Here is a 24,641-nt window from a genome sequence, read left to right on the forward strand (position 1 = left end):
TCTTCTTCGGATTGAACCTGGGATCCCTCAAAAAATACCAGATCATCATCGAGTTGGGTTTCGTGAATTGCGGTGTCATTGCTTGGACTGGCATTGTATTTGTAATCGATTATGCCAGACAATGATTTGGAGACAGCAAACTGCGGCAACCAATCTTTGAAGAACCCAGAGATGTCAACGCCCCATTTGGCTACATCGTTAATGACGGTCTTGACCAACAAGGCTTAAAACCTGCCGTCCAGCTTGCTGAAAGTGATATTCGGGAACTGTCTGTCAGCTTTCTTTGCCTGGTTGTATGCTGCATCTTTGACAAGCTCCCAGACCTTCTTGCCATCAAGGTTCTTTCCACCTAATCGATGCTCCTCAAGGACGTTGATGCATAGCTCAACAGAAAGCTCCTCCAGATGTTTGTTGTCTGCTTTGCTTGGACGGCATATCACTCCATCTAGTCTCGCAACATTGGCCATGCTCGAAGAGGTAGATTGTTGAACAATGTGCTGCAGCATAGCTTTTACTTCGATCTGGTTGTCATCACATTCCTTGACCTGTTTGCTAAGATTGGACAACTCCTGTTCAATGTTCTCCAATCTTTGTTAGAATAGTTGTTGTGCTTGCACTACGTCCCAACAACTGATGTTCTCACAGAACATGGATGTGCTCTTTTGGGAACATCGATGTTCTCATGAGCACATTGATGTTCTCATTTGAGAAGGTGTAGTTTTCCACATGAATAAAATGGTTTTAATAGCTAAACTATAATATTGTAGGCAACAGAGAGACTTTTATTATCTGTAAGATTCATAAAATTACTAAACGTATTATAAATTGCACGAGAAAATGGCAATATAAAATTACCGAATAATTATTTATTAGAGTAAAAGAATATATTTCAATAAGATATTCGAGTAGCTTAGTGGGAAGAACGTCAGATCTGAAGTGAACTAGACTAGATTCCCATCATAAACAAAACCCAAAATAAATGTCATCTCAATCAAACCTTGCTACCATCAGCAGATAAGCATGCATAGTAATAGTATTAGCATGATGATAGCAAGGGCTAAATGCTCTAAAATAAGAGATGACAGATACTAAAGTAAATGTCAAGGGTATTGTAATGTATTGTAACATAAATATACCTAAAAAGGATACAGGCTCAACAATAAAGAGCTATTCTTTACGCGTGATTCAAAAACCATATATTGAAATACCGTTCTTGATCCATCAGATCAACAACTAAATGACCCAACAAAAAATATATAAAGTAATGGAATCACTGGCAACTACTAAACTGCTGCCAGATAAGAGATATAAACCAAATAATATAAATAGAGACGTAGAATATACATTTTATTGCACATTATACTAATTTCGAATAAAGAAGGATTTTAACAGTATTCTACCTGCTTTTTTAACCCCCTTTTTACTGCAAGATCCACAACCGATAAGATTTGGGTTCGACCCCGGTAGGAGCATTCTTTTTCTCAAATTTCTGAAAACCGATGTGCTCATATAAGAATATGGATGTGCTCACATGGGAACATTTCGGATGTTCTCATAAGAACATCGGCCGACTTATAATAGATCTTTAGGAACGCCGATGTTCCCATATGAGAGCATTTTTCACCTTTCGGGAACATCGATGTGCTCATTTGAGAACATCAAATAGATTCTCATATGAGCACATCTATGTTCTCATGAGAACATCAGTTGTGTGGAATACATCCACTATGATCTGCATTCCGACAGTTCATCCAGTTACCAGATTTAGATATAAACTGTATGTACACTGGATTAGATGTACGATATCGATTTATACTATGATCATGAGAAGATATGGACTTCAGATACGCTAGTACTATAAGATTCATACTATATAAGATATAGGCTATAGATGGCACCACGGACATGGATGGCACTATAGACTTATACTTGTATTCCGACATTGACTACGGATGTTTACCATATCTGGATAGGCACCAAGATTAATGCAATATGAGCTTGTTGCTTCAGATGTGCACTTCATGATCCACGCTATAAGACACATGCTTATATCCGTGATACTAGCTACAGATACTTTATGTACTACAGACTTGTACTATATATGAGACATGCTATAGACATGCATACGATATGCTATAGACATGCCATATATCCAGATACATGCTAAAGATGTATGCTTAGCGATATACACTCAGATATGTACTATTAATATAGACTAAGAAGACTGTACCTATCGGATACATGCTACTAGATCGATATTAATTATCCTTATGGAAAGGATAGATCAGGGTACTTCGGATGAGAGTCTAATTATTCATCCAGACAGAGCTAAATCATGATTAGCTTGCTGGAGTTGTCTTTTAGCATGATTAGACATTAGTTGATCTGAGTTGACTTATTTGTCAATCTAATTAATAGAACTTTTATCCATTGTTATAGTATATAAGAAGGATCATCTACCTGGCCAGTAGAGAGACTTCAGTTTACTTTACACCTGTCAGTTTGATAATAAAATATACCTTTATCAAGTTGACATTACTGTTTTTTATTCTTTTTTTTCCGTGAATTTTAGTCTATCAAGCCTCAAATTCCACATTTTTTTCAACTCAAAGGTTATCACTTTTACACTTTATCTTATACTCTACATTTTATTATTCTACTTTAAAAACTATTTTTATCATGTCTCACAACCAATACAACGCTACCGAAAACACTCAAGAGGATATTGCTCAAGACTCTATCCGTGTTTCTTCTCCTAATGACTCATCTATGCAAGTGGATGAGCACGCTCAACTTTCCGCAGTTGATCATCTTCTCAAGAAGATTGACACTGCTCAGGCTCGCTTGGATCAGATCCATCGTAACGCTGGTGATACTTACACTGAGGAAGAACGCTTGGCGGCTGATGAAGCATCTGCGTCTATCGAATGGCTCAGCAAGCAAGTCAGTGCAATTACTAAGAGGGCTGATTCCAAAGCAAGACCTGTCAATCTCAATGAGATCCCCCGTTTCCAGGTGGTAGGACAAGCTAAGCATTGGCCTGACCATCCTCGATTCACCACAGTCGATCATTTCTTCAGTGCTTTTGAGAACGTCATCAGAGCATCCGGTAATGAAGTAAATTTGGTTTGGAAACGCTACGTGCCTGTTTCACTGCCATTTGACTTCGAATCATGGACCAAGAATGATCTTCTGGCATGTAATGATTGGGATCAAGCCAAGGCATTGTTCCGCAAACATTTTGGTGCTCCCATCAACTCTGAGGAATCCATGGCCAAACTCTTCAGCATGCGCATGAAGAACAATGATACTCTACAGGACTATACGAATAAGTTCATGAAGTACGTCAAGGATTGTGGCTTCCCTCCTAACAGCAACATGTTAGCCAAGTTCTATCAGTTCACGCTGTTACGCAAGAATCAGCAAATGATGGTCAACCAAATGTCCGTCAAGCATGGTTCCAACCACAAATGGACTATCAACGAGATCTATGAGTGTGTGTTGCCTTTGTTCCTTGTTGACGAGCAAAATCGTGGTGATGATGATGTTGAGGTCGACATCAGAGGTAAGCGTAAGGGTGGTTCTGGTGGTTCTGGTGGTTCTGGTTCGAGAACAAAGATGGCAAGGGTATCTGCCACTGGGTATTTCTGTGCGAAGCATGGCGGGAGCAATGCCAACCACAACACCATTGACTGTAAGTCAAGATTGAAGCACTTTGGCTCTGACAACAAGCCTAACCGGGCTACTACTGCTGCTCCGTATTCTATGAGTTCCTCATCCTCTGATCCCAAAACCTGCAACTTTTGTGGTAAGCCCCGTGCTTACGGTCATCGTTGTCAAGAGTTCTACGACTGGAAGAAGGAGAGAGAATCAAGGAAGAACATTGGTGTGCATACTGTACAAACAACCACTGTTCGCAAGGACAACAAGTCTGGTTCTGGTTCTGAGACCAACGATGTTACCATGGAAAGTAGCACTGATTCTGACATTGGTGATGCTGTTGGAGATGTCACCATGGAGGAGATAGATGCTTGCTTGGACGAGATTGAAGCAGAGGATGCCTCGCTCAACTGTAAGTCTAATGTGAAAAATGTTCCTGAAAGTTTCAATCCATTTCAGTTACTGACTCCTATTATTTTAGAGAGCAAAGAAGGAAAACCAGTCCGTTTGATCGCGAAAGTAGATACGGGATCAGATTCCACCTTCTTAAATAAAAACATTTTTCACAATAAACTACTATTCACTTCCCAAGATATTATTTCTGTTGAAGGCAATTTGAACTTTCTGAGTCATTCAGTAAAGAGATTGGGTAAAACACCAGCTATCAAGATAAGATATCTTAATGACATTGCATTTGATCACTCGTTTGAGCTATCCAATTTTATTCAGGACCTAGGCGATTTTGATGTGCTACTGGGTGTAGACACATTGAGTCGACTTAGAATTGGGCTAACTGGCGTTGCTCACAAGTTTGCTGATATTGGACATCTTACAGAGGAAGAGAAATCAGAGCTTCTTGAAAGCATCGATTTCGAAAATGTCAATTTTGATACTAAACATTCTATTGATCCAGAAACCGCATCAATCTTTGAATCCCAAGCTGAGGAGAATAAGTATATGAGCAACATCCAAGATGCTATTGATGAGAATCAGAGAATCAAGCCTGGAACGTTTTGTAACGTGCCTGAATCTGAGATCACTATACCAATCAAGGAGAATGTTGATTACTACGTCAAGCAATATCCGATCGCACATCATGCAATGCCCGAAATCGAAAAGCAATTGAATGAATGGCTGGATGCAGGAATTGTAGAACAGTGTAGACCTAACGGCTTATTCAACAGCCCTCTCATTGCAGTATCAAAGAAGGACAATGATGGCAAACCCACCAAAACTCGAGTTTGTATGGATGTGCGGAGGATCAACCAGCATATGCCCAACAATACAAACCAATTTGAGATACCAAATATACAGGATATCTTCACCCGGATCAAGCAGAAGGGGACAATATTTTCGAAAGTCGATCTGAAAAACGCATATTTTTCATTTAGAATTTCTGACATATCAAGAAATGTGCTTTTGTTCAATTTTAGAGGAAAATCGTATAGATGGTTAGGCTGCTGTTTCGGGTTGCGCCCAATCACATCTGTCTTTAGCTCTGTCATGAACATTTTGTTTTCTGATATGCCCAACGTGGAGGTCTATGTGGACGACCTATGCCTCGTATCTTCATCCTTATCCAGTCATTGCGAATTGATTAAGGAGGTGCTGAGACGCTTGACACATGCCAACTTAAAGATTGGTGTTGAAAAGTGCTCCTGGTTTCGATCTAGCATCTACTTGCTAGGCTTTGTAGTTGGTCCTCATGTTTCCAAGGTTGACATGCGACGTCTCTCTGACATTGATCATTGGGGTCCATGCAAATCTGCCAAACAGGTTAAACAACTAGCTGGTGTTATTTCATATTTGAGACCACACATCCCAAATCTGTCAAAACTGATGGCGCCTATTGATGCTCTACGAAATGATCCAGATGCTGGTAGCAAATGGACTGAGGAGCACACCAAACGACTTGAGATTATCAAGAAGGTCTTGTTATCTGAAGCTTTACTGACTGCACCAGACATGAATAAGAAATTTTATCTTGAATGTGATGCTAGCCTATATGCAGTTGCAGTCATTTTGACGCAGCGCGACGATCAAGGACGCACAGTCTATGTGGCGATGTTGAGCAAATCTCTGACCAAATCCCAACAGAACTGGCCTGTCCTGAGACGAGAACTGTATGCCGTGTTATTCGGTTTAGTTCGTTTGCGACCCTTATTGTACGGGCATCCTGAGATTGAGGTTATGACAGATCATCGAGCTCTGATTTATATCTACACATGTAAATGTCCTACTAGAGTCATTCAAAATTACATGGAGATTTTAAACGAGTATCCCCAACTGCAATTCACTCATATCAAGGGTTTAGACAACATCTTACCTGACAAACTTAGTCGCTTGTATGAACCTTTAGAAGATCATACAGAGCTGGCGGGAGACAGTGATAAGAAAATTGCTAAATTACAAAAGAATATCATGAGAAGCAAAGGCTCCAAGAAACGATTCATTGGCAACAATAAGCAAACAAAGCATTATCTAACCAAGAACAAAGTAGTCTATAATAAAGACAAGCACTTGAATGTACTTGCCATGAAGATCAAGGAGGGCAATTATGAAAGCGTTGCTTACATTGCACCACCTGACAATGAGAGAGACCAACTGCTTCGTGAAACTCATGAATTTGGACACTTTGGTGCCGCTAGTATTGTCAAGAAACTACATGAAGAAGGTATTCATTGGACAGGTCTATATGATGATGCAAAGGCAATTTGTCAATCATGTATGGAATGTGCAAGACACAATGTAGTTCAAAAGGGTTATCATGAACTGAGAAACGTTGTAGCGTATGGTCCATTTGATCACATAGGCATTGACTTTCTTGGTCCGTTAACTCCAACCAACAATGGCAATATATATATATTAGTTGTATACGACATTTGCACCAGATTTATTATAACTCGTGCATTGCCCAACAAACAAACCGATACTGTCGCTAGAGCTCTGGCTACCATCTTTGGAGACTTTGGCATAGTACAAATACTACAATCTGATAATGGACGTGAATTCAAGAGTGCTTTGATGAGCGAGATCGGTAAAGCACTTGGCATCAATCAAAGATACTCTACGGCTTTCCACGCTAGGGGCAATGGTGCATCCGAATCAGGTGTTAAAAATATTCTTAATGCACTTCGTAAGATGGTCAGTGAACACACCTATGACTGGGACTCGGTTCTACCTGGAACTCAACTGGCTATAAACACAAAAATTAGGTATCGCACTGAGAGTGCACCTTTTCAATTGATGTTTGCTAGACCATTGAATAGATTCGTAGACTACGATGATCCTAAGATCAAGGACAACTTACCAAAGAAGCCAATGACTCTCGGTGAGCTACGCAAGAAGGCAGAGATTATGAACCAGGTTGTCTTTCCAGCTATTAACCAAAGAACACAACGCATTATTGAAGAGCAAGCAACGCGATTCAATAAGCATCACAAGATTACACACTTCAAAGTTGGTGATTGGGTTATGGTAAGACTTCCGCATAGAGAAAGCAAACTTGAGGCCGCTTATGATGGACCCTATCAAGTTGTTCAAAAGAAAAGATCTACATATGTGTTGAAAGACGATATGAATGAACTATTACATCGCGACTATGTGCCATCTGAATTGAAGCTGGTAGCAATCGACGAGTCTATCATCGAACAAGAAGTATATGAGGTTGACGATATCAGAGCGCATCGTGGTCCTGAACACAATAGAGAGTATTTGGTAAAATGGAAGACATTTGGAGAAGCTGCCAACTCCTGGGAAACCGCTGCATCGTTCAACAACCCTCAAACCATTCGTAAGTACTGGGCAAAGATCAAGGAATATGAGCTGCTTGAGAAGAGAAGACAGGCACTAAATAGTGACACTGCTTCCTCCAAATCAAAGCGTAAGCGTGATGATTCTGACAAGCGTTTGAGAGGCTCTAAGAGACTCAACGTTGCAGAACAGTAAAGTGATGTTTGTCATGGGATATATCAGGGCAACATGCAAATTGCAGTAGCACCTTTAGACTATCACATTGCGTTATATCTTTGTCAGCGAATGCGAAATACAGATCATTGATCGTTTACATAATTCTTTGAATTAGTCAACATGCGTTGAAACTGGTGGGGGCAAATGTGGAATACATCCACTATGATCTGCATTCCGACAGTTCATCCAGTTACCAGATTTAGATATAAACTGTATGTACACTGGATTAGATGTACGATATCGATTTATACTATGATCATGAGAAGATATGGACTTCAGATACGCTAGTACTATAAGATTCATACTATATAAGATATAGGCTATAGATGGCACCACGGACATGGATGGCACTATAGACTTATACTTGTATTCCGACATTGACTACGGATGTTTACCATATCTGGATAGGCACCAAGATTAATGCAATATGAGCTTGTTGCTTCAGATGTGCACTTCATGATCCACGCTATAAGACACATGCTTATATCCGTGATACTAGCTACAGATACTTTATGTACTACAGACTTGTACTATATATGAGACATGCTATAGACATGCATACGATATGCTATAGACATGCCATATATCCAGATACATGCTAAAGATGTATGCTTAGCGATATACACTCAGATATGTACTATTAATATAGACTAAGAAGACTGTACCTATCGGATACATGCTACTAGATCGATATTAATTATCCTTATGGAAAGGATAGATCAGGGTACTTCGGATGAGAGTCTAATTATTCATCCAGACAGAGCTAAATCATGATTAGCTTGCTGGAGTTGTCTTTTAGCATGATTAGACATTAGTTGATCTGAGTTGACTTATTTGTCAATCTAATTAATAGAACTTTTATCCATTGTTATAGTATATAAGAAGGATCATCTACCTGGCCAGTAGAGAGACTTCAGTTTACTTTACACCTGTCAGTTTGATAATAAAATATACCTTTATCAAGTTGACATTACTGTTTTTTATTCTTTTTTTTCCGTGAATTTTAGTCTATCAAGCCTCAAATTCCACAAGTTGGGCCGTAGTGCATCAGCACGAGAATTATACAAACTAAGAGGTCGAAATTCCACGTCAGGTGAGATTTGATCTTGAATCACTTTGTAAGCGGCAACACGATCAGGAAACAAAGTTTTCTGAAACGTGAACAGAACAGAACCAGAAGAAAGGGATTGCTGAATAATCGCCATAGCCTTGCTTGCCAAAATTTGACCCTTTAGGTCATCATCTTCATAGAGAACAGTACCCACCAGTGGTACATCAGTTGGATTGTCCAATCGTCGCTTGTTCGGTTGGAGAAATCGACCCACCTTTTGACGCGAAGCTCTTTGAGCCCAAGTCAATTCAGATTGGGAAGACATGGAGTGTAACAGACGTAGAGTGTAACTTGCAATCTAGAGTGTAACTAAATCGCGTTGTTGAAAAAGTAGTGAAAAAGATGAATTCGACGAAAAATTGTTGAATCGATCTGAAATCAAGATATGTTGTAGAGCTGATATTTTTTTTGTATTAAAGTGTATCTTTATTAGCTTTAAAGTTTATAATCTATACAGAATTTACAGGCAAGGACAAGGTGCCAGCTTGAACACGTCCTTGCCAAAGAAAGAGAAGAAAAGAGTGTACCATGATCTTGACGGACCATACTGATAGCAGTTGAAGCTATCCAAGGCTCCTCGTCTATGACGCATCGCCAATGATACTTCCAAAGTGTACTGTAGGCAGCACCAAGAGCAATCAGAACATCCTCATCGATCACCAACAAATCTGAACCACTACAAAAGGTAGTCAGCGCCAACCAAATAGAAGAAGCAGAGGGGAGTAGCTCTTGAAGTGACAACAAAGAGACTACATCCTGCCAGAAAAATGACTTGACATGGCAACCCACCACGAAATGGTAAAGGTCCTCTGTAGCAAAACCGCAAAGAGCACAAGCAGGAGACAGAACTTTGGTAGGCATAATCTTATGGCACCACGAACGGTGCTGGACACGGTCATGTAGCAATCGCCACTAAGGTGTGAAAGCCTTTGCAGGCATTTCCAGGGATCAGAAAGTACGCCACAAAGCAGGAGACAGCAACAAATGAGCAGGCAACTTCAAGGGAGGACCCATACGAGAGGTAATGGTACCCTTTGCAGGGTGCCAATACCTTCGCAAAGCACCAAGAGAGAGACGAGCAACCGGAGCAGCAGAACGAGACGAGTTGGAGACAGTCTAATGTGAACAATCTGGCATCCAAGAGGTAGCACCATCAGAACGGGGCATAGTAAAATAGTCTGCTTGAGACAAGACTATCTTACTATCCATGACAGGCGGGAATACCAGAGAGACAGGACCACGATCACGGTTCAAAGCAAGAAAAACAGGGCGCAAAACACGAGATGACCAAGCAAGATGAGAGGTGACACCATCGACTATACCTAGATCAGGTTGCCAGAAAGAGACATCCGACACCAAGAAACGAGGATCAAGAGATGATGGATCACGAGGAGGACGAACAGAAGGCACAGTACTGAGTACAGAACACAAGGGAAGATCAAGAAACCACCTAGCAGACCAACCAGAGGAAGGAACTAACTTTGGCAATCTCAACAGAAGCTTTCCAAGATGTGTTAGAGCAGGCACAGAAGACACACGAGACTGGTAAAGACCAGGAAAACAAAACCATGGCAAGATGGACTTATGACCAGTGTAAACTTGAAAAGCATACACCAACCAAGAGGAGACAAAATCACTAGGAGAGGGTGGACGCAACAAACGTTGCAAATAGACAAGATGCAAAGCTAAGCTTTGATCTGCTATATCCACGAGACCAACACCACCAAATTTTCGAGGAAGACACAAAGTAGACCAGGCAACACCGGGGCGAAAAGACACCAGATACTCACGAACCACCTTTGTGAGCGACTTCAACCACGACGCAGTTACACCACCAGGAACAACACGCAACAAATGATATACCTTTGACAACAGTAACGAGTTAGCCACTAGTCCTGCTCCCCTAATGGAGAGATTCCTTTGTTTCAACAAGTTACTGTGTCGCTGGACCTTCACCAAGACACCATCAAGATAGTCTTGAAGTTGACTTTCAGTATGATACAAGGGATAACCCAAGTAACGTACTGCACCACGAGAGTGAGCGTCATGCCACTGGAGACCAGTAGAATCAGCCAAAGCAACCCAAGCAGAGTGTGACACACCAGACAACGACACCAACACTGTCTTGCTGATATTGACTTTCGCATTAGATGCTCGGCCATACAGATCAAGAACAGACAACAACACAGACCACTCTTCTGGCGAAGACAAAAACACCTCAAGATCATCCGCATAGCTTAGAATCTTGACAGGAGGAGGAGCAACAGAGCCACTGACAAAGTCCAAAGTCCAATTCCGGGAACCAGTACCATGATCCACACGAACTTCAACCGGTGAAGGCTTCCATTTACGTGGGATATTAACAGGAGACAGAGTAACACCAGAAAGACCAGGACAAGCAAGGAGAGAACGAAGCAAAGGCTCAAATGCCAGATTGAATAGCAATGGAGACAGAGGATCACCTTGACGAAGACCTCGCAATTGAGGTACAGGAGCACCAAGCCAACCATTGATAGACACTGAAATCTTGGTTCCAAAGAACAAAGAAGACAGACAAGACACCAACTCACCAGGAAAACCAAACCGGAGCAACACACGACAAAGATATTCAGGATGAACCCAATCATACGCCTTCTCTTGATCCAACAAAACAGCCACTTGAGGTAAATCAGGAGCAACAACACGCAAGTGAGACATCAACAACTGATTTAACCAGCCATTGTCAGAGATCAGACGATGAGGGAGAAAACCAGTTTGATAAGGGTTGATTAACTTTGGCAACACTTTGTTCATACGATTAGCAATGAGCTTTGTAAATAACTTGGCATCACTGTTAATTAAGGACAAAGGTCTCCAGTTAACCAACAACTGAGGGTCACCCTTCTTGAACAAAAGTACCATACGAGTTTGCTGCCACGAAGGAGGAAACACACCAGAAAAAGCTGCACCCAACACATCCACAAGCAAGTCAAGAAAATCAGTAGAAACACCAGCAAGATATTGATACAATTCAAAAGGCAAACCGTCAAGACCAGGACTTTTAGACTTGGGAGCATGAGTGAGCAAAGACAACAAAACATCACGAGTTGGAAGTTCCATTAGCATATCACCATCCAAAGATGATAGACGTACATCAGTTGGAACATTCCCCAGGAGAGTATCGATAGCTTCAGCATCGACAGCATCAGGGGTATATAGCCTTTGGTAAAAACCTTGTGCCTCCCTGTTGATAGCTGCTGCTTCCACCAAGATATCCCCAGTAGTAGAGCACTTTAAGGATTGAATTGTCTGTTGAGACTCTCGCACCTTGATCGAACGATAGAAATACTTGTTGCTACGTTCTCCCTGTTCTAACCAACGAGTGGCAGAGCGAAGCATATTCTGACTAGTCTCTTTCTGTATCTGATTCTCAATCAAAACTTCCAGTTGCCTGACCTGCTCAGCATCACCTGAAGCAGTAGACACTCTGTCAGTTGGATCAATAGCATTCCTAGTCTCAACACCTGATACAGACGTTGACAGAGCCCTAATACGTTCCAGTTGAAGCGTAAAAACTTTGTTCTTGAATCGTGCTTTCATGCTTCTAGTGTACTTTTGTGCACAGCACTTTAGTAACAACTTGAAGGATTCCCATCTAGCCACCGTGCTTTCAGAGTCACCACTACTACCTTGACTAGTATTGACACCCTTAGACCCACCACCAACAGCACCAGAGAAGAACAATGACACCGTGGCATTCAACAACGCAACAAATTCCTTATCATCAAGCAGAGTTGGATTGAACCGCCAACTACCAGGACCAATACTAGCTGTCGCAGGTAACATTTCAACAGTCAAAAGAGAGTGATCCGTCCACCTACTAGGCATATATAGTAACTGACTATTAGTCAAACGAGGAGCAAGAGAAGAGTGACCAAAGATGTAATCAATACAAGTATTGCTCTTTGGAAACGTGGCTAAACCATCCGGATGACAATTGACAAAGTGAGTACGCAACCAGTGAACAAAAGGAGCGACATCGGCTTGACGAGAAGTAGACAAAGAGTGCAAGTGAATGTTGAAATCACCCATAACCATCCAAGGTGTGTTGAACACATCAGACCAAACAGAAAGAGAGAGAAAATCAGAGATAAATGAAGGACGGTCAGAAGACTGCGCTGGACCATAGACGTTGGCCACTTTGCACAAAACATTGCTTGAGGCATCTACGACAGATGCAACAAGACAACGTTCATCCAACAATACCTCCGTATCCACCAAAGAATAACGAGAATTGAGACATATAATAGCACAGTGCTTGGACACAACGAGAGAACAATTAGGAAAAGCAAAAGAAAAGGAACGGACTTGAGATTCAGTGAGAGTAGATTGAGAGCGGAAATGAGATACCTCTTGCAAGCAAAGGATATCCAGATGGAGAGAGGAGGAGCGAAGATAAGATGAAAACTCTTTGAGATTTGTAGGATTAGACTGCATGAACAAGCTACGCGTGTTCAAGGAGCCAATCTTGATGCCTAATTTTGTACTCATTGAGCCCTACGGGCGTCTTGCTTAGTCTTGAGAGGCGCACGGCCATTAGTCTTGCTATTCTTGACAACACCAGAAACACCACCAGAAACACCACCAGAAACACCACCGAAAGCAACACCAGAAGCAACACCAGACTTGTTACCCTTAGCACCAGTACCAGAAGAAACACCACCAGAGTTACCCAGCTTGCTACCACTGTTTACACCAGCACCAGTAGTACCTTTCAGGTTTGCATTGAACTCCATTCTTTTGCGCTGAGCAAGATCCTTCAACTTGGTCAAATTCAACATCTCCTCAGGCGAGTCAATGTTCATATTCACAGCCACCTCAGCAGACGCATACTTGGAGTAGGCAGAACCACGCACGGTATCCAGCTTCTTGGGAGCTCCAGCAAGCACAATCTTGTCGTCCTCCATGTCCTCATCCTCATCCTCATTCATACTTACCTGGTGGTTATCTTCACTCAGAAGATCCAAATCCTCGTTACCAGTGGACTCATCATTTTCAGATTCGTCAACACTTTCACCCTGAAGAGATTCATCCTCGACTACACGATAATCGAGTTCTTCTTCTTCTACCTTCTCCACCTCCTTACCTACGCCTAATTTTTCCTTCTCAATATATTCCATCAATTCCACAGTGTTCTTACGAGCCAGAGTGACATCCTCAGAATTCTCAGAATGATGGTGAACTTTGTGCTTCTTGGTGAAATTTGCAGACTGAACCTCCTTTTCAGGACAAAAACGCAACATGTGCCCTTGCTTATTGCACCTAAAGCAACAACGTCTAGCCAATTCAGGACATTTGGCGCGAACATGACCGCTGTGTTGACAGAAATGACAAACAGGTGGAGCACCTTGATAAGTCGCTGGCACAAAACAGTCAAATTCGCTCAGATAGAGCATTCTATCTAGGGGTTTGGCCTCCTGCCACTCATCCCCTACCTGAAATCCAACAGAAGTATCCAAAATCACCGAAAGTTTACCCTCAAAGTAACCATGGTGAGTAAACTTCTTCACTTGCAGTACCTTACCAAAGTACGACAAGGACTCCATAAGATCCGACAAAAAAGTGGTCTTGTCCACCATACGCATAAGTGTAAACCGCACATGCTTGACATCCCCAAATTCAGCACTTTCCTTGGAGGTAGACGCTTTGTACACTACACCTTGTACTGTCACCCCTTCACGCATAGCCACTTGTGCATGCTCCACCTGAGCAAACCTGGCTTCAATCAGCAGAGAACCATCAGCACGAGAATCATACAAACTAAGAGGTCGAAATTCCACGTCAGGTGAAATTTGATCTTGAATCACTTTGTAAGCGGCAACACGATCAGGAAACAAAGTTTTCTGAAACGTGAACAGAACAGAACCAGAAGAAAGGGATTGCTGAATAATCGCCATAGCCTTGCTTGCCAAAATTTGACCCTTCAGGTCATCATCTTCATAGAGAACAGTACCCACCAGTGGTACATCAGTTGGATTGTCCAATCGTCGCTTGTTGGGCTGGAGAAATCGACCCACCTTTTGACGTGAAGCTCTTTGAGCCCAAGTCAATTCAGATTGGGAAGACATGGAGTGTAACAGACGTAGAGTGTAACTTGTAATCTAGAGTGTAACTAAGTCGCGTTGTTGAAAAAGTAGTGAAAAAGATGAATTCGACGAAAAATTGTTGAATCGATCTGAAATCAAGATATGTTGTAGAGCTGAAATGGATGTATCAAAATATACTTGGATGCAAGATGGATGTATCCTAGTTGTCGAGATATCGTTGTTCAAAGATGGCGTTATCAAAAACTTATAGAAAGTTTTTTTTTTTTTGTATTAAAGTGTATCTTTATTAGCTTTAAATTTATAATCTATACAGTAATTACAGGCAAGGCCAAGGTGCCAGCTTGAACACTTGCCAAAGAAAGAGAAGAAAAGAGTGTACTATGGTCTTGACGGACCATGTTGATAGCAGCAGAAGCTATCCAAGGCTCCTCGTCTATGACGCATCGCCAATGATACTTCCAAAGTGTACTGTAAGCAGCACCAAGAGCAATCAGAACATCCTCATCGATCACCAACAAATCCGAACCACTACAAAAGGTAGTCAGCGCCAACCAAATAGAAGAAGCAGAGGGGAGTAGCTCTTGAAGTGACAACAAAGAGACTACATCCTGCCAGAAAAATGACTTGATATGGCAACCCACCACGAAATGGTAAAGGTCCTCTGAAGAGAAACACTACGGCGAAAACCTTGGTGCAAATACACCAAGTTTAGAGCAAAAGCACCAAGACTTAGATCATTTGCACCAAAATTGGGGTTTTGAAGGTGCATTGGATTTTTTTTCAATAAAGAATTATCAGTGGTATCACAAAAAATGGAGGTACATCAAATGCTTAACCATTTGAGGAAGTAAGGACAAAATATATTACACAAAAACACATTTTTTTGAGTATATAAAACTTTGAAATAAAGATTGCAGCACGTATTGTTTGTTATAGCCTAACGAAGGTTTCAAAATCTATCTATAAACATATGTAAAAAGAAGCAAATTAGGCATATTTTTCGAGTAAATGTCAATTTATGAATTCCCAAAGGGTCATCGGGTGCTCAAGAATAATAATACGATTGCCCAATGTTTCCTCTTCTTATACATCTAGTTTGTTATATACGTTTCCGGAACAAATCTAAAGAGAATGGCCTCTAAACACTTTATCTCGCAGTTGAAAATTGATTGTTGCACATGCGGTGTTCAGGATAGTTTTTTTTTGTGTTTATCAAGGTGTCTAGTTCTTATATAGCTTTTTTGTTCTGCATGTTTAGGCAGGAAATTAAGCACAATATCAATATCTAAAGTTTTTCTCGGTTTTTTCGTAATACCTTCCTATGTGTACAATTGAACGGCAGATCTATCACTATTCTATCAAAACTAAGACAGATCAAGTAAACATTCATTGAAGAATACCGTATAAACCATGAAGGAAAGGGGAAAACTGAAATTTATCAGAATCATATTTGCGTTGGATCTTGAAAGTCTTTTGTATTTAAAATACCGCTTCAAAGTAGGAGCTAGCAGCGTATTCAGCGCTAAAAGCAGTAGGAAACACCTATTTGATGCTAAAAGTGGTAAAAATCATCTTAGAGATACGGGAGAAACAGCTCAATAGAACCTTTCCGGTTTACAAGAGCAAAAAGATTGTTGTGGGCGGAATTTTAACCATCGTGGCCCTTGTGTTTCGTTGATATTTGCAAAAAATCAGTGTTCAAAGCCTTAAGTAATAGTAGGACGAGGGGAAAACAGAAGGAAGAATTCAATAAAGAATGGAAGGTGAGGGAGACGGCAAAAAAGAAGACATTTGTCGGAATCTGTTTTGTATACACGCTTAGGTTTTAATAGCAAGGGTGAGACATAAAAGCATTGGCAATTGAATGAAGGAAAAATAGGAATTTCATACAATTTTAAGATGCCATTGTCTGGTAACAGTGCTATTCGCACTAGTGTTTTACTCAAGTTAAGGTTGGGGCACCTACTCCGCAATTAATGGTGCTTTTCGGCACATACTAAAGGAACTGAGCGTTGTGTAGTGAGATGAATGGGATGTCTTTGATGTCAGAAGCTAAAAGGGAAGAAGCGAAGAAGAGGAGAACGACATCATGAAGCTGAATGTCTGTTAACTTGTTGGGGGTAATAATACGATGATAAAATCTATATTTATCTTTATTATTGAGGTAGCACAAATGAGTTTTTTCCAGGTTTATAAGTCTCTATCGAGGCCCGGAAAACCTTTTCCTTCGTTATCACTTTATATCTCTTGTCATTCTCGCTAAAACGCATCAGACCAACTTGGCAAATGACCTGCTCAAATGTGCACACCAGATATGCGGATGAATCCTGGTCATCATCCAGCTCCACTATGGGCATCGTCTTGTCTTTGTCGTCAACAGCATGAGTCTTTCCTAATCGAATAAGCAAGAACAACTCATCGCCAATCCCCTCAATTTCGAGCTTGAACATGAAAATAACAGCCCCTACATAGAAAGCTTTGACCTTGCGACGAGAGTTACTGTAGGAAATTCAGACGTCAATGTGGGTTTTGATGAGTAACGATAAAGGCAATAATGAACCTGTGAATTGGCATACCTCAAGTGTTCTGCCCATACCATGATGTAGTGGCTTCCTCTAGAATTAGCACCGGTGAGATCGCGATAGTATTCTGAACGATAAGTGCAGTTGTAAGCCCAGGCACTTCCAGAGACGACAATATCCAGTTGATCATTGATATGGACATTCTGCAGAACATTAGTTGAGTATTGCCGGTCGTAGTAGGACTGTATAGCCTTGACAAAAAGAGGTGTGTTGACGTTGATGGAGGTTGGGATACTTGAAACCGTTGTGTGGATGACTGGATACCAGAGCTGACTTCCGTTGCCATTGTCATTCTTTAGATTTACGAAGGTAGTTGGATCGTATCGTCGAGGCACTAAGAGATTGATTCGAGCATCCAGATCATTCAGTTTGTCTTCACCATCGCCTGTACCATCACCAGTTGTAGATGCCTTGATGGCTCGCATAATTGCCAAACGATCAATGATGTTTCCGGCATTTATACCAACATTTGTGCGAGCACTTATCAAGCGTTTGTACCTGCCGATGGATCTTTCGATAGATCGACTGGAAGTGGAAGCCGGTAAACCTTGCGCTTTGATCATGTAAGTCAAGTGTCCTAAATAATGGGCGTTTGGTCGAAAGGTCTTGATAGGAAGGCGTTTGGCTTTGATTTCAGTGATCAGCAGTTTGTGCCAATCGTTAACCTTACTGTGCAGAGATAGAAAGAAGTAAGTTTTTAGTCTGTGGATAAAACGGGTTTTGTTATTCAAGATGCCAATACTTACGCTTCTATGAATTGTAAGTCTGAAGCATGCAATTCATTCTTCTGCAATACCAAAGCTGCCACTTTAACGATACCCAGAAGAGGTTTTCTGATTGAGTCAGGATAGTGTGGTGCTATCAGGGCTGGAACAATGAAAATCATGAACTCTTCATAGTCAACTGCTCGGTAGTTGGTAACTCCTCCTGGTGCAAAAATGTCGTTGAATGGTGCATTGAAGGTAGTTGGAATGGTCTTCTTTGACTGAGCCACATACTGACCGATCTTTGCCAGAACTTTGGGATCTAAATCAAAGGTGTAAGGCCAGGCACTTGCTTTATCAAGCTTTGCTTCTTTCAGCTCTTCGATAGAGGGCTTGTATCGGTTATCAAACTTGGATGGATGCAATGGAGAAGACAAGAGCTCGTACAAATGCTTAGCTAATCCAATGCTCAGTAGGTGAAGCGTGTCGAGACCGTAGAACGATGGGTTGGCAGGAAAAGACTTGAGAGTGGTAAATATGGATGGTCCTTTGATGTTCTATAGAAGAGATGATGGTTGGTACAAGAACTATACATGATTGTTTAATGAAATCGCTTCACTTACAAACACATGTTTTACGCCAACAGGCAGTGGTGCTTTCAGTTGTTCGAGAGTTCTGTATTGGAAATTTCTGATTGTGCGAGTAAAGCATTGGCCTCCTTGTGTGTCTATGAGGCACTTCATACAGCCAAACTGACTGGAGACTCCTCCATGCAACATCAAATGTGATACTTCTACAAGATCGCCTGTCGCCATTGCCAAATGAACGCTTACTCGGGCAACTTCACCACCATTCACTCGAACCAGCATGCCATGTTCACTAAGATCACGAATTTCGTCCACAAAAATAGCCAAGTAGCTTTCAAGATCCACTGGAGCCTTCTTGCCGGGTGCAATCATTGTCTGAACAGTCCAGTCATCCAAGTATCTGTGGGTTGGTAGACATAAATGCAATATCGTTGGTGGTTAGAATCCGGTACTAATTGGATATTATACCCATACAAATAGAGATAACTCACCTGAGGTGTGGAGGGGCTGACAAAATTACAACGTGGAATAGCGTTAAGGTATCGCCAGCAAAAGAGTTGCTTTGGGGTTTGAAGCCGTCGACATACAAGGCAAGCAGAATAGGTTCCTCATCTACGTTGGTGCCATGTCTTTTCCGTCTTTGTTGAAAGTTAATGTACTCTTGACCGTCAAAGTAGTCTCGGTAAAAATGTGGATCATGTTGGTAGTTACGTCGATACGACATGAGCTCACCTCGTTTGGACTTGTCACTCAAGACTCTTGCTAGCTGATCACCGATGCTCAAGACCTTCATATTTTGTGCTTCGCTTTTGGGAGTTGCACAGTGATTGCACACTCCTTGGACTGATGTATCGTTCTTGGGATAAACTTTGCAGCCTTGAGGACAGACCTTGTAGATGAATGCTTGTACGCTTGTCTTCTTTCTCATGCGCGCCTCTAGAGTATCGAACTGAATCAGCTTTGGAAATACAATGCCTTTGTGCATTAAAGGGAGATGTCAATATGGTGAGTGCGTTTGAAGATACAATGCATAGTGGTATTCATATGCTTACCTCTTTCAGTGCCACCTCCTGCCTCTGCTATATTCTTAATGATTGTATTTGTAAAGTATATACTTTCACGACTCATTTCTCTCGATGCTGGATACTTGTCGAATATGTCACGGAGCTTCAATGAAAGCAATTCACTTTCATTAAAATCAGTGGCGTAAGAGAGGGTGTCAAGATCATATACATGTCGAAGGCCTTCCTTTTGTTCAAGAGTGAAGCTACTGTAGTATGAAAAGGACTCAATTGATGGCACTTAGATGGGAGTTAGAACGGTACGTCATGCATTGCTTATAGTTCACACAACTCACGTTCTATTCTTTGCTCTGCAGCATGCTGCTGTAATGACTGATTTCCTTGATTACTTGTGGTAGCCGTTGGAGTATCGTCTTGTGAATGCATGCTTGCCTGGGATCGTTCTTGACTATTCGATAAGGGAGTGTCTTCTGTTCTTGCTTTCTTGGGCTCGCAAAAAGTCGAGTTTGCATAGTGGGTCCTCAATGCTCTAGCAGAATTGTAAGGCATGTGGCACTTTTCGCAGTTTCCTGAAACTCGTCGTGCAGGCATTTTGAGAGGATAAGGTGATGTATAAATGAATGACAACAAGACCAAATTGATGTGTAGTGAAGCTTAAATAGTAGTTTGATCGTCTCTGTGGTACATAGTAGCACCTATGACTAATAGTGATTTTTGACTCTTCAAGTTGCACAAAGGTGTCGGTTGTGTCTCAATGTTTGGATGTTTTGCTACTGTGAGTTTAAAGATGATTGACAGTTGACATTACACGAACTTACAGTCGCGTTATTACAGAGGGTGCTCACTTTGAACTGACTTAATGACTCATGAAGACTCTATCAAGTCCAAGTAATAAAGACAAGTAGTGAGTCATTAAGACACTTGGAATGGCAAAGATAGAATTCAAGAGCAGGATGGAACGTATAAAAGGGCAACATGTGTCTTGGTTTTCAGGAAAGTATCAACTATTATTTATAAGTTAAATTTATTATTTTTGCACTAAAATGGACAATAACTACAGAACCATTCGCACCCAAGCTTCTCCCCTCGATGCTATCAAGACAGAGATGCTGGAGCTCAAGGCTTTTGTTGGTGAACTCAAGGAAGAGTCTAAGCTTAATCGTGATCTTTTATTGGAACTCATCAAGCAGTTGTCTCCTACCTTTCCTCCCGTTCAACCCACGAATGATGGTGTTTTTGGCAATAAACCTGATGTCGGAAGAGTGATTGCTACAGGTAAACACTGATGTGCATTGAATTGAAATAGACATTGACATTGTTATTTATTTTAGCGCGTAACTTGGCTCCTGCTCCTGTAGGAAACCCTAATTTGCGTGGCCCTCGCGATATAAATCCAGTTGTCCCTGAGATTTTGGAATACTGGATCAACTCTGGCAAGGTTAACTCCCAAGGAAATGCCATTTACCCTGATGCCAGAACTCGTTTGCTTGGCCTCATTAACTTTAGTATGAAGTCAAGTGGGGACGTCAATGAAAGGGGTTACGCTTTCAATCATCCGATTGTCGTTGCTCAATACAAAGCCCTTCGCAAGATGTGTCTAGTTTATCACCAACGTCTTCTTGATGAATACTATTATGTCAACGATTTGGCCGTAGATGACAAGGTCGTTCCAGCTTGGAGTCGTGTGGATGAGGCATTAATCCTGAAGCATGCTCTGTATTTTGAAGCACATGCGCAGAAGTATGGGTTCATCTTGCATCGTTGTACCAACAGCTGGGGTGCCACTGCTCTGTTGGCTTCTGTCCACAAGACTCGCCGCCGTTCTGCAACAAGAGCTATTGGTAGTACTTCTGACAGTAGCTCTTTTGATGGTTTCTCGTCTTCTTTTTCTCTTTCTGGTAATGGAGCTACTGGCAATTGTCCTGGTGGTGATGATGGCCCAGATGAGGGTGAAGATGACGATGATAATGAAGATTTCCGCAACTCTACTGCTGGTCGCTTAGCTGCATCAAGAAGCGTACACGCAACCCCAATGGTTCCAAGAGACCCTAGTGAATCTTACCTAGACTATAGCTGGAGTTCCTGTTCCTCTGCAGATTTGATGAGGTTAGAATAGAAATAATACGTCATGCGAGTTCTTTGAATAAAGTATTAATTATCATTGCACATCTGTCTGTAGCACTGTAAAGCGCTTCGTTGAATATTACAAGTATCGCTTTGGACCTGCGCTTGATATTGAAAATAATCCAAGCTATCATTTCATGTACTACGCACGAGCTTGTGATTATGAAAGAGTGCTAACGAAGCGTTTGAATGATGCCAGTCTGGAAGGAAAAAGCAAAGTCAGTTATACAATGATGCAGTGTGTCTATTCTTCTCTTATAGTAGCAATGTGCTTTACAATGGAGGGGGAACACGTTGATGACTTTCAAAAGCTTTCGGATCGTTGGATAACGTATGTTTGGGGGGAGTGGGCTTTGAATGATGATGCTGATGACTATTACTACTCTGATGGTTATGACATGCTGTAATAAAACTTTAAATTTTGTCTATAAAAAGAGTATTTTTTTCGTGAATTATTTTAAATCCTTTTTCTTTTCTTTTCTTTCCGTAATTTCAATTCATTTTCTGGTACAAAGTAAGTAATTTATCTGACCAAATGTTTCTGTTGGTGGCTTTCTTATTAAAAACATATTATCGGCAGCATACGCCAGATGATAACGCAGTAGGTTCTCCTCGAATGTGGCTGTTGCCTATTAGTATCACACCGTTTTAATCATCTCTGTGGGAATAACGGTAGGTAAGGAGCATCATCTGAGAAGTATGGCAGTGACTAAACATTGAATATAGAATAGAACATCCTCCCCTGGTGCTGCTGCTGGAAGATCTTCGCTAATCAGCATATACTAAAGTATATTTGTAAGTTGTCAATCACTCTGTGCATCTTACATCGTGCCGTACCATCGTTGCTCACATTTCCTATCATCTCTTATAGTTTCTCATGACCGCCTCCTATCCTGTTGTTGTTGTTCTGCTTGTGTGTCAAGTTTACGATGATGGTACGTGGCAAATGTGGTATGCTGTTAAATATTTTTCAGGATTGAACTCTATGACTAACATTAGTTTTGCATTTAGATACTCGTGTGGTGGGTGCCAATCAACTCTAATCTGGCTGCTTATCTCCATGTCAATCCTCATCTCTGTTACTCTTGTATGGAACTCTTCGTAATGGGTAAACATGTATAGCTATTGCCGCTTTATCTTTAATACAATCAGGAGGCTCTTGAATGACAGGGTAGCTAGCTAACTGCTGTATAACGAGTCAAAGGAATTGCCTACCCAACGGAGCAACGTCCCATTACCATGTGTATAGCACGCTGCATGTATTTGAAAGCAATGATTCTATATTCTGCTATATTTCCATCAATAAAAGACAATTTTATCCATCAATAATCCTGCTTTCCATATCATTCTATCCAATAATCGCACGATTGCTGCCCCAACAATTGCCCCAGGAGTAATATATAGCGCATTCTATTAATAAAGATCCACCAATTATATCATTCCAATGTCATAATCCCCATGAGCAACTATTGGTCTTTTAGCTGAACAACGTTGCACGGTATAGGATTCAATTGTTGTGTAATGCAGTAAATATCATCGGCTATACAACAGTTTCTATTTTCAATAAGGTTTACTTTTGTGCCGCAATGTTGATGGAATATTTTCAATTTGTACCACTTAGCGCATTGACGCCAAATTTAGAGTGTTTTAATTTTGAAGCCTGTACCGAAAGCACCAACTTTTCCAAATACTTTGGCTGTAAAAAAGCACCAACAAAAACACCTATTTTAGAGCATTTCCGCTAAGTTTTTCGCGGTAGTGAAACCACAAAGAGCACAAGCAGGAGACAGAACTTTTGTAGGCATAATCCTATGGCACCACGAACGGTGCGGGACACGGTCATGTAGCAATCGCCACCAAGGTGTGAAAGCCTTTGCAGGCATTTCCAGGGACCAGAAAAGACGCCACGAAGCAGGAGACAGCAACAAATGGGCAGGCAACTTCAAGGGAGGACCCATACGAGAGGTAATGGTACCCTTTGCAGGGTGCCAATACCTTCGCAAAGCACCAAGAGAGAGACGAGCAACCGGAGCAGCAGAACGAGACGAGTTGGAGACAGTCCAATGAGTACAATCTGGCATCCAAGGGGTAGCACCATCAGAACGGGGCATAGTAAAATAGAAAAAAAAAAAAAAAAAAAAAAAAAAAAAAAAAAAAAAAAAAAAAACTTATAGAAAGTGATGAATACGCGAAAGAGCCTTGCATAAAAAAAAAAAAGCCTTTAATAGTTTTGAAGGATAAAACCTCGCGTGTTGAAGTTTCAAACTTAACTGTAAGCAAAGAGAACCTATTCGTCTACAAGCCATTTACCAAAGAAATTAAGATTTTACGTAATCGCTAAACAAATTATAAGATAAAAATAAAACAAAAGCTTTTATGAATTATTTATAAATTTTTTTTTTGTTTTTTATTTATTATTTAATTTTTACATTTATTTTATTATAACAAACCTTATAACTATTTTAAAAAGTAATATTTAAAAACATAATATTAAACAGTATTTAGTAAAATAAATTAATAATTTAAATACATTATAAAAATATAATAAAAAATAAATATATATTTACATATATTCACATACTATAATATATAATATGTATTACAATAAATATATTTTATTGACATTGCTAACTTATAGTTTATATTGTAAAAATAATTTAATTATTCTATTTTTATAAATAATATTTTTATAATTGTAAACAAATTGGTATAGGTGTTTTCTCGCGAATATATTTTGATGTGATGAATAGGTTGTAAAGATTTCGGTGTTTTTTTTTTCTTACAGGGAGGCACAAG

The 24,641-nt window shown here is 40.7% G+C and overlaps 8 protein-coding genes across 8 annotated transcripts; 2 read left to right on the forward strand and 6 right to left on the reverse strand.

The window, feature by feature from the left end:
• Positions 1-224: 224 nt before the first annotated feature.
• SER1 (Phosphoserine transaminase) lies at positions 225-672 on the reverse strand (the record flags this gene model as incomplete). Its single annotated transcript, XM_064824497.1, has 2 exons — positions 225-588; positions 644-672. 2 exons carry the CDS (start codon positions 670-672, stop codon positions 225-227), a joined length of 393 nt encoding a protein of 130 aa, XP_064677433.1.
• A 2,007-nt stretch (positions 673-2,679) lies between these two features.
• Positions 2,680-7,608, forward strand: GPI13 (mannose-ethanolamine phosphotransferase gpi13; the record flags this gene model as incomplete). The annotated part of the gene is made up of 1 exon (XM_064824498.1): positions 2,680-7,608. One exon carries the CDS (start codon positions 2,680-2,682, stop codon positions 7,606-7,608), a length of 4,929 nt encoding a protein of 1,642 aa, XP_064677434.1.
• Positions 7,609-8,609: 1,001 nt separating this feature from the next.
• RPB5 (DNA-directed RNA polymerases II 24 kDa polypeptide (RNA polymerase II subunit 5)) lies at positions 8,610-9,005 on the reverse strand (the record flags this gene model as incomplete). The annotated part of the gene is made up of 1 exon (XM_064824499.1): positions 8,610-9,005. One exon carries the CDS (start codon positions 9,003-9,005, stop codon positions 8,610-8,612), a length of 396 nt encoding a protein of 131 aa, XP_064677435.1.
• Positions 9,006-9,856: 851 nt separating this feature from the next.
• On the reverse strand, positions 9,857-13,216 carry ATC70_005203 (uncharacterized protein; the record flags this gene model as incomplete). The annotated part of the gene is made up of 1 exon (XM_064824500.1): positions 9,857-13,216. One exon carries the CDS (start codon positions 13,214-13,216, stop codon positions 9,857-9,859), a length of 3,360 nt encoding a protein of 1,119 aa, XP_064677436.1.
• Positions 13,217-13,266: 50 nt separating this feature from the next.
• Positions 13,267-14,847, reverse strand: ATC70_005204 (uncharacterized protein; the record flags this gene model as incomplete). The annotated part of the gene is made up of 1 exon (XM_064824501.1): positions 13,267-14,847. One exon carries the CDS (start codon positions 14,845-14,847, stop codon positions 13,267-13,269), a length of 1,581 nt encoding a protein of 526 aa, XP_064677437.1.
• Positions 14,848-16,982: 2,135 nt separating this feature from the next.
• On the reverse strand, positions 16,983-20,312 carry ATC70_005205 (uncharacterized protein; the record flags this gene model as incomplete). Its single annotated transcript, XM_064824502.1, has 7 exons — positions 16,983-17,325; positions 17,403-18,077; positions 18,155-18,669; positions 18,736-19,099; positions 19,191-19,674; positions 19,752-20,000; positions 20,057-20,312. The coding sequence occupies 7 exons, from the start codon at positions 20,310-20,312 to the stop codon at positions 16,983-16,985; spliced, it is 2,886 nt and encodes a 961-aa protein (XP_064677438.1).
• A 452-nt stretch (positions 20,313-20,764) lies between these two features.
• Positions 20,765-22,252, forward strand: ATC70_005206 (uncharacterized protein; the record flags this gene model as incomplete). The annotated part of the gene is made up of 3 exons (XM_064824503.1): positions 20,765-20,996; positions 21,053-21,827; positions 21,901-22,252. 3 exons carry the CDS (start codon positions 20,765-20,767, stop codon positions 22,250-22,252), a joined length of 1,359 nt encoding a protein of 452 aa, XP_064677439.1.
• A 1,320-nt stretch (positions 22,253-23,572) lies between these two features.
• Positions 23,573-23,956, reverse strand: ESF2 (RNA-binding ATPase activator esf2; the record flags this gene model as incomplete). The annotated part of the gene is made up of 1 exon (XM_064824504.1): positions 23,573-23,956. One exon carries the CDS (start codon positions 23,954-23,956, stop codon positions 23,573-23,575), a length of 384 nt encoding a protein of 127 aa, XP_064677440.1.
• Between the last annotated feature and the right edge of the window lie 685 nt (positions 23,957-24,641).

Source organism: Mucor velutinosus (assembly GCF_035048745.1).
Source record: "Mucor velutinosus strain NIH1002 chromosome Unknown tig00001542, whole genome shotgun sequence".
In the NCBI taxonomy this organism is placed as follows: Eukaryota; Fungi; Mucoromycota; class Mucoromycetes; order Mucorales; family Mucoraceae; genus Mucor; species Mucor velutinosus.